The sequence below is a fragment of the Lynx canadensis genome, chromosome X (assembly GCF_007474595.2).
Source record: "Lynx canadensis isolate LIC74 chromosome X, mLynCan4.pri.v2, whole genome shotgun sequence".
Lineage (NCBI taxonomy): Eukaryota > Metazoa > Chordata > Mammalia > Carnivora > Felidae > Lynx > Lynx canadensis.
In genome coordinates this window covers 90,012,598-90,027,740 of record NC_044321.2, presented here as the reverse complement: position 1 = coordinate 90,027,740, position 15,143 = coordinate 90,012,598, and the positions used below count along the sequence as shown (strand labels likewise).

General features: G+C 43.8%; 1 protein-coding gene across 1 annotated transcript in view; it reads left to right on the top strand.

Moving 5' to 3' along the window:
- The window catches only part of AMOT (angiomotin), a 63,283-nt gene that overhangs the window by 33,695 nt on the left and 14,445 nt on the right, over positions 1-15,143 (top strand). The window contains exons 9-10 of the mRNA XM_030305914.1: positions 12,818-12,967; positions 13,927-14,117. Coding sequence (XP_030161774.1) covers positions 12,818-12,967; positions 13,927-14,117 — 341 coding nt within the window. The remainder of the gene's footprint in view (positions 1-12,817; positions 12,968-13,926; positions 14,118-15,143) is intronic.

Here is a 15,143-nt window from a genome sequence, read left to right as displayed (position 1 = left end):
GATGGCTATGGCTCTCGTCCTAGGATTTATTTTGCAGATTGGTTCTGAAATAGAAGCAATCTTGAAGGGGTCTAAGACAGGATGGGACCCAGGGAAAATTTACAGTTTATGGCAGGCCAGGAACTGTGCCCTGGGCCTTACTGGCTATGTGACAGGGAGAAAGTGTCAGTTATTTGTGTGCAAGGATGGGGTCTTTCCTTGACAAATACAAGGGCCCCCCAAATCCTAAGCATATGATAAATGTGCATCTGATTAGTCTTGATGTGGATGTTACTCGATTGCAACACTGAACTGTGTTCATGTGAAATAGAGGGAATATTGCTGCTGGACTGTCATTAATTAATCGTGGGTGTCCGTTGTCATTGTATTGACGCTTCAGTGTTTTGTACTTCAGGGAATGGGTATGTTCCAACAAAAATGGATGCCAAAGTGTAACTTGGTGAAGAAAATTTCACATCTCACTATTCTAAAACTTGAATGTTTTTTAAAAAAAATTTTTTTTAATGTTTATTTTTGAGACAGAGAGACAGAGTGTGAGTGGGAGAGGGGGAGAGAGGTGGCGGGGGGGGGAGATGCAGAATCTGAAGCAGGCTCCAGGCTCCGAGCTGTCAGCACAGAGCCCGACGCGGGGCTCAAACCCAGGAGCAGCGAGATCATGACCTGGGCCGAAGTCAGATGCTCAACTGACTGAGCCACCCAGGCGCCCCTAAAATTTGAATTTTTTTAAGGCAAAAAATAGCCTCCATTGTAACAAATTGGAAACTTTATAAACCTGAGACCAAAAAAAAAAAAAAAAAAAAAAGTGTTTCGTGACCAAGCCCTCAGCCTTGTGGCTTTGGTATGTGAAGTGTCTTTCCTACCTTCATTCATGACCTGCCTCCTCTCCCTCGGAAAGAATGGTTCTAGTTCCCAGAGATCTCCTGACTCACAGATATCTTTTGCTTTTTGGGGATGGGGATTAAAGTGCTTGTTGGGATTGGGTTGTGGATTCATACATTTCCAGTAGGTAATATTGCCTGACCTATGATGTCCTTGACCTGACTTACTTAATCATTAAACTACAGGTTGTATAAAATCTGGCTAGCGTCCTGCTTCATCCGTGGTCTGTGTCAACTGCTGAGTTGCTTTACTGAACATGAGGAATATTCGTATATGTCTGGTGTCCAGACCTCAGGAGCACACTGTTTAACCTTTTGCTACTTCTCATACATTCTTTCCCTTCCCCCTTTTGTGAAGAAATCGCAGAATCAATTACAGGACAAGGATAAGACTGCATTATTTTAGAGAAGGGACGAGAGACTGGCCGAGAAGTAGCTTGTTGGGTAGAGCCAGGAATAAAACTGGAATCTCATGACTCCCCAGCCCATGAATTCCCTAGCCCTTGCTGCTTGTCTCCCGATCTGAATCATCCTTTGGTTCCATTCCCAAGGAGAAAATGTGGGCGCTTCTTGTTCAGATTTAGTAACCCCTGCATCTTTTCATTAAAAAAAAAAACAAAAAACGTTCCACCCGTTGGGCCCCTCTTTTTCAACAAGAGGCTTGTCCAGACTGCTTCGAGATTGGGGTATATACACAGTCCTGCTGCCCCTCCAGGAAGGGTGCCCATCCAGTAGGAGGTAAATGGGACAAAGACTCTGCAACTCTCTCGGTTTGCTGTGTCCTAGGGCTCAGTGGTAACTGGTTGTTAATCATGAAAATAATATGCATCTAAGGAGAGGATGTTAATTTGTAGTTCCCACTGGGCAGCCCTCACTGAAACAGTTGCCTGAAATATATTTCTGGCTTCAGACTTCTGAGGCTTTTCTGGGCATTCGTTCCAGAGATTTGTAGTCGTTTTCCAGGGCCCTGCCCCCAAAACACATAGATTTACAATTTAAAAAAGAAGTTCGCAAACTTAGGCTAGGGTTGAATCATGGCATCTAGCGGCCAGATATGTCAAATGAACTCATCAATTATTGTTAATTTTTTAGCCCTCATCCAACTTGTGCTTTCGCTCAGAGGCTAGTGGTTGGGAAATTCTGAGTTGCTCTTGCTACAGGAGGTGGAACATTTGATGGGGGAGAGCGGGCTGGGAGCCTTCTACCCAGTAGAATCACCAGGGCAGAGGCCGTGTAATATCTTCCAGACTCTTTTTCTCAAGAAAAATCCACTGATTCGTGTTTTCTGTTTTAGCAGCCTATCAGAGCTCGCTTTGCTCTTAGGTGGTGTTTGTCTTGTCTCCTCTATAATATTCAAAGGAAACATTCCTTTTCCTTATTCTCAAATACAGGAATTGATCATTGAAGTTTGGCTTTTCTGCTGGCACTCAACCCCCACTAAGCTCGTTCTACCTGGCCTCAAATTTTTTAAGTACGGGACATTAGGGAAGGTGGCCCTGGAACTAATCGAGTAAGGAATCTTCACTGTTCACAAAATCAGTGAACATCTCTGAATCAAGAAATGGTATTCACGAATAGAAAATGTATTCCTCTATCTGTTGGAGATGGCTTATGTATAGTCCTTTTGGAAGGCAGAGGAATATGTCAGACATTTGCCTATGTCTTGTATAAACAGAGAATTAAGTTATGGCTCACAAACGGCACCCCAAATTTTTCCTAGAAGTTCTTCCAGGGGAAATATTTGTAGTCTGCTTAGCAAAGGAGAATTAGGGAAATTTTCCCAAATTAAGTCATTTGTCTAAGGAGTATTTTCTTAGCCTGCTAAGTGTCAGGGCAGGTCAATACATATATCAAGTTGTTATGTTGTACACCTGAAATTCATATAATGTTATATGTCAAATATATCTCAATTAAAACAAAGACTTCCAGGGAAAGATTATGGCTACGTTAACGGTCCAAGGACCCTTGCATGCATTTAATGTCTTTCTTGGTACAAAGTCCTCACGTAGATGCTTTTCTCGAAATTCATTTCATTTTTCTAATCCCATGAAGACTCTTGCCCGTGATACTGTGCATCCACTGTGCTCTCTAAGCTCTATACAGAAATGTGCCTCAGGCGTACAGAGAACTTTCTCCCGCCGTCACAACTTCCGTCCCCTTCCACACTCAGCAGAGATTCTCTGATGGACCCCGTTCTGTTGACGTTAGGGAAAGTATCTTGCTGGCAAGGGGCTAGCACTTTTACTAAAGAACAGACCTGTTTGGGGTTTTGTTGTTTGTTTTTTGTTTTCTGGGGTTTTTTGTTTGTTTGTTTGTTTGTTTGTTTGGTGATTCACTATGATCCAGGTCTTGCCACCAATCTGCAGCCTATGTATGCAGCAAGCAGCAGCCAAGGTAAATGGTGCCTTTCCATCCTTGCCCTTATCTTTCGGGACACGTAGGTCCTGTTGAAGTGAAGGCTCATTAAACTCCCGAGTCAAAAGAACTCTGTGTCCCACAGCAACCATGGCATTCTCCCATTCAGAGAGATCTCCCCCACCCCCACCAATTCGACCTCACTGGAGAGTTTCGACAGATGCCTGGCATATCCACTCACAAGGCTCAAGGCAGCCCAGGCTTCTGGCTGGCTACTGTCTTATGATGACCCAGAGCCGAGCCACTGCTTGGGTAATTGTTTCAGGGATGGTGGGAAAAAGGCCCCGGCGAGATCAAAGAGGGAAGATGCTGCGGGTGGGCCGCTTACTGAGAAGAGTGCCCTGGAAGGGACAGAGCGGAATGTGGGAGGGCTGGCAAAAAAACAAAAAACAAAAAACAAAAGAAAAAAACAACAACAAAAAAAGCCCAACAACAACCACCACCAGTGAGCCTTGTTTTTTGGCCCGAGGCTAGAATGACGGCCACAGAGATTCAGGGAAAGGGGGCCCAAGTGTTAACCTTGGCTCAACTACGATGGCTGGTGATGCCTTAGACATCGCAGCGATAACTCTTGGTGGCAGCGCGTTTTCCAGTGTCCTTTTGCCACTGCGCTCGGTTCTTCAGAACGAAATTCATATTGTTTCCCTCCATTTCCACTATTAGTCTCTATGGCTGATAGTTTCTCTTATGTCTGGCTACCTTGCCACTTGTTTGATTTGTCATTTTGGTTGGAGAGATGGACAGCTTTGTGCCATCCTCACAGTACCGTGACTGGTCTCCTTTCCCGGGATTAGAGGAAGCCGTGCTAGGCGTCGACATTTATGTCCCATCCCAAATAATCGTGAAACAAACAGGGTTTTGTTGCTCTAGGTAAAACTCACGTAATAGTTACGCTGGATTATAAAGTCTGGATGGAAGATCTGAGTACGTTATCTAGCCAGGAATCTTCCAGGGTGTTCTGCCGATGAATTATTGACTCATTTGAAGGGCATTTCATCTAAGAATGGCCTTTCCTAGATTTAAGGCCGCATATTTTATTGAGGTAGGTGTTGCTGCACCCAGTATGTGAAGAAATTATGTCCCCACCCCAAATAGAGACGGAGTGACCTCCCAGAGCTTGCTTTCTCTCAGTTTTTTTTTCCTGTGGTTTTACCTTTTTAAATTCCCAAAGTAGAAGCCTTGTGTAATTCCTTCAGTCTCCTTAACAGAATGAACTCCGTTCTCTTGGTAGCAAGTTTCTAGAGGTGGTTTCAACAGACAGAGGCAGCTTGCTAATACCAGGGTAGTGTTACCAGATTGCTTCAGAGGGAACTCTTACTTGGAGCCCGGGGCTCCTGAGTAAGGCTGAATCAAATCAAACAGAAATCACTAACGGCTCACGGAGCAACAGATAACTAATTGTGTGGAGAGGAGACGAGGAAAGAAAGTACAGTTTATTTCTGTGTTTGTTTAAATGTTTGTTCACTTATTTCTTTTGAGAAGGAGAGCCAGGGAGGGAGAGAGAATCCCAAGCAGGCTGCTCTGTGCTGTGAGATCGTGACCTGAGCTGAAATAAGGCTCAGACGCTCAACCGAGTGAGCCACTCAGGCACCCCCTTATTTTTTTTTTTTTTAAGTTTACCTGTCTATTTTAAGAGAGACTGAGAGTGCATGCACACGAACCGGGGAAGGGCAGAGAGAGAGGGAGAGAGAATCCCAGGCGGGCTTTGCACTGTCAGCACAGAGCCCGACGTGGGGCTCGAACCCTTGAACTGTGAGATCGTGATCTGAGCCAAAATCTAGAGTCAGACGCTTCACCGACTGAGCCACCCGGGTGCCCCAGAAAGTATCCTTCCATTGTGACATTTGTGACACAGTGAGTGGAGTTGTGGGCAATGGAAGGGAAGATGAAAATGAGACATAGTGAAGGATGTTTTCTATGGCACTGGACTTAGTTCTGTATTATTCGTTTCAGTGTCTTTTAGCCAATGAAGTGTGTGTATATGATGATGTTCAGCCAGCCAGTAATAATATCCCACCCCCTCTACCTATCCATCTGTATATTTTTATTACTTAGTAAGATCTTACTTTTTAAGCTTTTTTAAGTGTTTATTTTTGAGAGAGAGAGAAACACACACAGCACAAGCAGGGGAGGGGCAGAGAGAGAGAGAGGAAGACACAGAATCCGAAGCAGGCTCCAGGCTCCGAGCTGTCAGCACAGAGCCCGATGTGGGGCTCGAACCCACGAACCTCTAGATCATGACCTGAGCCGAAGTCGGACGCTTAACCAGCTGAGCCTCCCGGGGGCCCAAGAGTTTACTTGTTAAGACTGGTTTTGGGTTCCCCCCAAAACAGAAGGGGAAGGTACAGAAATTTCCCATATACTCCCCGCCCCCACACCCGCATAGCCTCCGCCATTATCAACATCCCCCACCGAGAGGCAAAATTCGTTATAGTAGATGAACCTTACATTCACACATCATTGCTCCAAAGTCCGTAGTTTATATTAGTGTTCACTCATGGTGTTGTGCATTCTGTGGGTTTGGATAAATGTATAAGGACAGGTGTCTGTCATTATGGTATCATATAGATTATTTTCGCTTCCTAAAAATTCTGTGTTCTGCTTATTCATCCCTACCCCTATGTATTTTTTTAACTTTTTGAAAACATTTCCAAACGTATTATTATATCTCCCACTATGAACCTTGCAAGTTTTGTCTGCTTTCAACAGATTAGGACATTGAAGTGCAGGCAGATTATACAGTTAGTGATAAATCTAAGACAAAATCCAGATCCCTTAATTCTAAAATATCCTACCCTATGCTGTGTCCGCCAGTGCATACATGGAAAAGGTTAATCATTAAATGACTTCCTTGCAAATGGCCGAGATCAATGGGTAGCTTTAGGGGCCCCAGGAGTAGTTTTGTATATAGCCATCCTTAAAAAAATACATTTGAAAGACGTCCACAGTTGTTGGAAGGAGGGAAAAGATGCCATCACGTGGTATTCATTTGCAGGGATCAGATTTTCCTGAGTCAGAAGGAGGTTAAGAGATCTGCCAAATGCTTGGGAATGGGTTCAAATTATTGCAGAAGTGCAATGGAAAAATATGATTGATTGAGCTCAAGAGTATCTGCCCTATTCTTCGCTGGATTGCCTTTCTGCCATTCATCCCACTTTGGTTCCCCTTTAAAAAATTCTCTCTTAATCGGAATGACGTGACACCCTTAACTGGACTTGCCAAACGGAGTAGATACATTAATGAATGTACGTGTTTATTTTTTATAGGTTTGTAGTGTTACAGCTGAGCTATGCTATGCTCATTTTTACTCTTCTGTTCGACAGCTATTTCATATGAGCTGGTCACCAAGAGGGCCGTGAAAACATGAACTCGAACTAGGACCTCAGAGGGATGCAAAGGAAAAAAGAAAGGCCCTGCCCTAATGGGGCTTATGGGATGTTGCTCTCTAATGGGGCAGGGACTTTGTCTTGCTTTTCGTTGCGTCACTGCTCCTCTCAGATGTAGAATAGGGCCCGACACATGATAAGCATTCAGTAAGTATCTGTTGAATGAACGAATGAACAAACGAACAAATCCACACATGAATAAAATCTTACACAATGACTGATACTACTAGAGTGCACATTATGAGAGACTTCGAGAAAAGCAACAATCAGGGTCAGGTCAGATGATTTGAATGACAGATTATTCTGTGACTAAAGAGAGCATGATAATATTAAAGTGTGAATATAAGCAGTTGTTGAAGGTGCGGCATGAATGAGATCTCCTCAACATTATTGACATTGGGGGCCAGATAATTCTTCATTGGTAGGAGTAGAGGAGGCTGTCTTGTGCATTGCAGGACGTTCTATCCACAAGAAGCCAGGAGCAACCCAGTCCGAGCTGTAACAACCACAAATGTCTCCACGCATTGCTGAATGACCCCTTAGGGGAAAAATAGCCCCCAGTTAAAAACCATTGGTATAGAAGCAAAAGAATAAACACCCATACATTATTAGACCTTTGTGGTAGCAGGTAGGGATGGAGTTGGAAGGGAAGGGGAGTCTAAAATATCAAGACACAAATTAAGAGTGATTTAAGGAACACCATTAGGAGAATATAGAATTATAGAAAGCAAGGGAAAGGGAGCTCTGACAAGTTTTTGAAAACTGGCTTTTGGAAAGAAAACTTGAATGGGTGGAATGATTTCTCCTATTCACTGAATATCCAGAGACCATTTGTTTTACTTTTTTTTAATGTTTTATTTATTTTTGAGAGAGAGAGAGAGAGGCAGAGAGAGAGAAAACAAGCGGGGGAGTGGCAGAGAGAGAGGAAAACAGAGAATCTGTAGCAGGCTTCAGGCTCTGAGCTGTTAGCACAGAGCCTGACACGGGGCTCGAACTCATGAGCCCCGAGATCATGATCTATGCCGAACTTGGAAGCTTAACAGACTGAGCTGCCCAGGTGCCCCGAAAATTTGGTTTAAATGATGAATTTACTTGGCTTTTTCTAGAGGCCCATGAGTACTCATCTCTAGACCTGAGCCACTACCTTGGCTTTAGAAGCTTTTCAAGTGAACTTTCACTTCCTTGAATGCTGAAGACATGGAGAAACGAATCATCTGAGATCCTATGGAGAGTACACCCATTACATGTTCTGTCTTTTGCATGCACATACACACAAACTAAAGCAGAACTTCTATTTTGTTTTTGCCTCCAAGAATGCGCCCATACAGAATTCTGGGATCTCATTTTGCCTCCTTCCTCAGTTGTTGGTCAACGTTGTAGGGGAAAAGGGGAAGTTGAGATCCATAAAATAGTTGTGAATTGAAAGACTATTAGAGACCATCTGAGGTCATCTCTCTAGCCTAGTGATTTTTTTTTTAATTTCTTAAAATCTCCATATCCAAAGGCACTGAGGTGTGAAATACCATGGGGTCCTCAGGAACCTTAAATTATTTAGCCATGCTGAGGTATCACGTGTGAAAAGATGATGGAGTGAGGTCAGATGACAGGCCCAATCGCTGGGGCAGACAGACAACACACAAGAACATGTATACATTCATATATATTTTCGACGATGTGGCAGTCTTTGTTGAAGTTAAGTTTTATGTAGAACCCTAATATATACAACACGTAAAAGAGAAGCCATTTGATACAACTTACCCACCACCGTGGCCTCTGAAGCACTCCACAGAACAATTCGAAAATCACTCCAGGGTCTGGCATTTTATCTACAGAAGGACTGGATAGTAAACAGTTTCAGTTCTGTAGACCATACAGTTTCTTTTGTAACTGCCCCCTGCTCAACTCTGCCATTCTAGCCGGAAGGCATCTATAGCCAATATATAAATGAAGGGAGATGGATGGATTTAGCCTGCCGCTGACCATTTTCCTTTGCTGACTCCTGAAACCCTCCTCATTTTGTACAAATTGGGATGCTGAGGCCGAAAACACGGAAACAAATTACCATCAATGGCAGAGCTAGGACTAGAATCCAAGTTCCCTGATTGCCACTTGGTTCCTTTAGCTTTCATTTCGCTGTCAAATAGAGAAATAGCTGGGGGCACCTGGATGACTCAGTCAGTTAAGTGTCCGACTTCCGCTCAGGTCATGATCTCGCGGTCTGTGAGTTCGAGCCCCGCGTGGGGCTCTGTGCTGACAGCTGGGAGCCTGGAGCCCGTTTCAGATTCTGTGTCTCCCTCTTGCTCTCTGCCCCTCCCCCACTCACGCTCTGTCTGTCTGTCTCTCTGTCTCAAAAATAATAAACATTAAAAAAATTAAAAAAAGAAAGAAATATCTGAGACTCTGTGTGGTATTGTAGGGAATGAGGTCTGCCTAAGTCTCTTTTTTTTTTTTTTTTTTTAAGCAGTACCTTTGACTCTAAGTAAAGTATTTATTTCTCATTTGGAGAAATGTGTCATTTGGAGAAAATAGGGTGTCCATGTGGCTACTTAGCCCTTGCTTCTAATTGTATCTCCAGTGAATGGCCTTGTCTTATAAAGATATCTGAAGCTCTATCATATGAAGCATTTGAGGATTAGTTTTATATGTCTTCCTAGGGGAAAATTGCTGTGTTTTTAATGTCTTTAAGTGTTTTTTTTTTTTTTTTCATTTGAGTGTAGTTGACATACAATATTAATTTTAGGTATACACCATAGTGTTTCAACAATTATGTGCATTACAAAATGCTCACCATGATAAGTGTGCTACAGTATTATTGGCTACATTCGTATGCTGTGCTTTTCATATATATTTTATATTTTATATATTTTAGAACCAGAAGTTTGTACCTCTTAATCCCCTTCCCCCACTTTGCCCATCCCCCACTCCCCTCCCCTTTGGCAACTGCCAGCTTGTTCTCATATTTACGAGTCGGTTTCTGTCTTTGTCATTATTTGTTTGTTTGGTTTGTCTTCATTTGACATGAATGTGATAATTAGAGTTACAGAAATAATGAGAACCATATCAAGGCTATCTGGCATGAATGTTCAGAGTTGAAAGGACCAGAGCATGTGTGATTTGACATTAACTTTTTTTTTAAAAAAAAAAAGAACAACTCTAAGTACTTTTTCTATGAGGTGGTCTACTAAGCACGTCATGTGTTATCTCATTTGATCTTTATAGAGGTATATCACATTATCATCATCTCCATGTTGTTGGTGGATGAATTACATAGCCTACCTAAGTTTGCGTACCTAGTGAGTGGGAGAACTCAGATTGTTTGAGGCCAGAGCTCATGACCATAACCGTTTTACTATGTGGCCTCTCTTTTTACCTAAGAAGGAACCACTGGCATTTCTGATCACATTGGAAGATGAAGTTGGGGATCCAGAATGTCCTAATTAACAATCTAACATTTGAGGAGCTTAGCACAGGAGATACGTGTACAGGGGCGAGGCAGAAAAGAAAAGGGGATTTATCACGATGAAGGTAAAAGTGAACCATATGATGATAGTAGAGGAATGAATAAACCATATAGACCTTTGTTCCTTTCTAAATATAGATGAGATCTAGAAAACAGAGTACGTAACTTAGAATACAGCTGACTTGTGGATTTCATCTCTAGGGTCTTGCATTGGTAGCATCCAACACTTGTCCTTTTCTGTCTTAAGTTATCTACAGATTAAGCATTTGCTAAATGACCATGGTATTTATGGGTGAACTACATACACTCTTTCTTCTTTTAAAGGAGGTGGGAGGTGAATTATGCCAGTAACCGTGGTGTTGGTACCTTATGCGTAATCATCTCAGTGGCAAAGCATAATTGGATTTTTCTCGGCCTGCTTTGTGAAAGCTGTCTGACCTGCATGCCTATCTTCACCCAGCTCAGAAAACTCCCTGGGTCTTTATTGCTTTTCCCTTCCGGAAGGGTTGGTTCAGTGACTTCTACTGCTGGAGATGCTTTTGCTAAGATATTAAGGTTTTCTTTCTCAAGAAAGGCAGGGTGTGGAGACCTCTACCAGGCCCTGGACTGCTTGTTTTTCAGTTCTCTGAGCTTGCACCGGAGTACTTTACCATCAAGGCAAGAACTGCATGCTAACTTTAATTGCCTTTAAGTATAACTGCTGTAAGCCTCAGTAATTATAGTTAACATTCTCTGCATTAACATTGCACTGCTCCCCTAGGATTTTCAGAGTGATTCACAAATACATGCATTCAACTTGAAATAGCTCGTGAGGATTATGGAACCCAAAAGGTGAAGTTAGAGGATATTCCCTGCTCTCCAATTATTCTAAGCTTAGCAAATAGGAAGGCAGAGACATCCATGGCCTAAAGGTCTTGATTGCCCTAGTCATTGTTGTTACAAATAGTTACTTATCCCAGGAAAGAAAAGTGTAAGCTTGCTGAAAGAAAGAGAATGGCTTTTGTTTGTTTTATTTTCTAGGAAAAAGTCTAATGGATAAAAAAAAAAAAACAAAACATCTAGACTTATAACTCACCTCAACTGGTCCACAAGGCTAGATTGAAGTAGATCTTAGAATGAAAGGAAATGTCAAGAAAGTATAGAAAAAGAATTTTTTTAAGTTTTCTTTTCCGAGTCACTTAGGCAAAGTATACCACAGGTCTGATAGGAAAATATAAGATCGGTTTTCTACAACCTAGATGAAGTTTGGCTATCCTCATTTGGGGACAAGGCATTTAAGACAAGGAGAGTTCGGCACATGCCATTGCTGTCTGACTGGACATTCTCGACAGCAGTGATTTGGACTCATTACTGTTAAGTTACCTGGTTTCTGCAATGGGGGAGCCGGGTTGGTCCTGCTGGCTTGCCCCCTGCTAAATGCGTCTGGGCAGTTCTGGAAGGGTGACTTCTAACATTGCAACTATCTAGCTAGCTAGCTCAAGGGCTGGGGAACAGTGTTGAAAAGTTCAAGTTGAGCTGAATTCTTCAATTCCCTCTTCACAGGGTCATCAATAATATTTCAATTTAGATCTTAAAGTGAAAGTATCCTTAACTAACCTCAGCTTCCATGATTAATGATAATGACAGATGTGAGACTAGCCTGGAAGAATGTATTCATTAGAAAGAATTTGTGGGTTGATTCTGTTAGCAAGAGAGGCACCCCACGAATATGATGAAAAGCATAACCTCCTCATTTGCTAACAAGCTGGGAAGCTGCACTTACTTAGCCCAGTCTTCTTAAGTGTTGAGGTATATGCCTTCTTAAAAGAGCCCTGAGATCCTCGTTCCTCTATTCCAATGGAGCCAGGATTTGGCCTATAAACTACAAGGGGACAAAGAACTCAAATTCTCTTAGTCTCAGGGGGGCCTGGGTGGCTCAGTCAGTTTAGCATCCGACTTCAGCTCAGGTCATGATCTCATGGTTTGTGGGTTCGAGCCCTGCGTCGGGCTCTGTGCCGACAGCTCGGAGCCTGGAGCCTGCTTTGGATTCTGTGTCTCCCCCTCTGTCTGCTCTTGCCCTGCCCACACTCTGTCCCTCTCTCTCTCAAAAATAAATAAACATTATAAAATAAATTAAAAACTTCAAATTCTTTGTCCCAACCTGCTTCTACCTTTGCTTTTAGTTATGGTTCATAGGCTTGTAGAGAGGAAGAATCACGTTTGACTCACTTAGGTTTGGATTTGACTCATTAGTTCGAGTCTTTAGATATCTGTAAAGGGCTTAGCATAAAGTTGAGAAATTATAGTCCTGGGTTCTCAGAGTCCAGTGTTATCAACTCAGGCTCATGAGTGAGGCAGAAATTGCAAATAACCTGTGTTCTTTTCATAAACGTGTAGTGGGGCAGTGCTAGTCAATGAAGAGGTTTAAAAACTCTTATAATCCATTGCATGGTAACTTCACTTTTGAGAAGCAGAAACTGTCCAAGGGGGGCTCCTAATTCCTCTTCCCCGTCGCATTTTCTGCACGATAAGTACAAGGCAGCGTACTCCTCATCCTGAAGGACCTTCTTGCCATTTCATTCTTTACTTGGAACGGGGCAGAAAGAGATGTAAACACAAGGCTGGATTTGGGGGCTGCATAACTGACTCTGCTGTCCTCTTTTGTGCCGTCTCACATCTCTCCCTACCTGGAATTTCAGCTGAAAAAGAAGCAGGTGTATGTAGATAAGGTCGAGAAGATGCAGCAAGCCCTTGTACAGCTCCAGGCAGCGTGTGAAAAACGTGAGCAGTTGGAGCATCGTCTCCGGACGCGGCTAGAGAGGGAACTGGAATCGCTCAGAATTCAGCAGGTACGGAGAACTTAAAACGAGATCGCTCCTGATTGGTGGTTTTCCATTGGGTGTCGGACATGAAGATAAGAGCCACACTTTTGCTCATCTTTAGGTGTTTTTGCCCCACTTGATCTTCCTCCAGACCACCTCCTGATTGCGACAGTGAAGTCGGCTTCCTTAGCTTTCGTAGCCCGGCAAAATCCTTAATGCCTATTGTCTTGTACCTTTTATTTTCATGTGAACAGTAGACCCTATAAGAAGTGAAAATTCTGTACAAATAGACTCCAGACATTTTAGAATTGGCTCCGGTCTTTATTTATTTTTTACGTTTATTTATTTTTGAGAGAGAGAGAGACAGAGCACAAGTGGGGGAGGGGCAGAGAGAGAAGGAGACACAGAATCCAAAGCAGCTCCAGGCTCTGAGCTGTCGGCACAGAACCCGACGCCAGGCTCGAACTCACAAACCGCGAGATCATGACCTGAGCGGAAGTCGGACGCTCAGCTGACTGAGCCACCCAGGTGCCCCACGCTCCGGTCTTTAGAATCATCTGGCCGTACCCCTCCTCATTTTCAGATGGGAGAAAATCAAGACCCAGGAAAGGTTGCGTGACTCACTTAAGGCCACACAAGTTGGGGGCAAGGTAGGGGCCCAATCCTAGGTGTTTAATGTCCATTTCTAGTGTGTGCCGTGCTGGCAGGCAGGGATAGTGATTTTTCAACCCACGATCCACTTTTTGAACGGCATGACTATTTGATGTGGCAAGCTGCTTTCCTGATCAAAGGAGTCTCCTGTTCAGGCCCCAAGATAGAAAGTGCCGTTGCCTTGGGAGGAAATCTGAATTCCCCTTGCTTCTGAATCAGGATCCAAACTGAAGTGGCACGGGCAGTCACGCTCTCCAAGAATAGGGGCTCTTCAAGTGGGGCTGCCAGCATGGTTCTCTCACTAACCCGAGGGGTCTCGGCATCTCCCCAACCAGCGCCAGGGCAACCCTCAGCCCCCCAGTGTTTCAGAACACAGCGCCACTGCGCTGATGGAGTTGCTTCGCGAGAAGGAGGAGAGGATTCTGGCCCTGGAAGCCGATATGACAAAGTGGGAGCAGAAGTACTTAGAGGAGAATGTGATGAGGCATTTCGCTCTAGACGCCGCCGCGACCGTAGCTGCGCAGAGGTAAGTGGCTGGCTTCCGGGATCCTTGCTTGAAGGGCATGGGTGGGTGGGCAGAACAGAAAGGTGACCTGTTGAAAGATTTTTCCATGTGTTGCTTTCCTTGTCTCCTATAGTGCTCTTTGTTCCCCTCCCCAGTGTCTGCCTAAGTGTGTTTCCTTTCACCTGGTTAAACAAGAGACTTTTTAGGAATTGGGGTCAGGAATTTGAAAATGAATGTTAACTTCACGAGATCCACTGAAGGTTCGCAGGCCTCCTTCGCTAGAGCCACGCCTTCTTTTGGCCACATGTGTAGGTTTCTTTGTTTAGCCCCAGGACAGGAGTGAAAGCCACTCCGGAGAAAGGCCACTCAGAAACTAAATGTCACTCAGGAGTGGCTGAGCCACATTCTCCGTGTCCATGAGTTCACCACATGTAACCGGTCACATGCCATTTGGCAAGGGAGAGAAAGCGGCAGAAGGATTTTTTTTTCTTAAATTTTTTGCCTCTTCCATGTCCCCTATGCACGTGAAAACATTAAATATTGGTCTTTGGAGGAAACAGTGCTCTTGTCCGGTTTGTCCATCTCGCTGCTGTTCATAATCACCCATTGGAAAAGAAAGAGAGAAACGACAAAAACTAAATTCGCATCAGGAGATGGCGTTGGTTGCTGGAGAGACAGACAGAGGCTTGGTCTCCAGTCGGGTATCTAAGGAGGCCAGAGCATATGGTACCCAGAGAGGCTCTACCCAGAAAGTTATTAAAAACCACAGTGTTGTTTCGAACGTTCTCCTAAAGGTGGTGAGCTGGCAGAATCTGGAAACACTTGCCAGAGTTTAGGCTGTGATGTGTGTGTCGAGTGGGTGGCAGATACATTTATTTGCGAGTCCTTCTCATGCCAAATCGGGAGGAGGTCAGTGCTTAAGAGCTGGGCTCGTGATTTGCACACGTATTCCTGATTCTCCAGGAGGACGTCTTACTGTTTCTCTAACACACTCTGCCTTCCTCCAAGTACATGGAGACCTGATAAATCTTATATGGCTTGAAATCA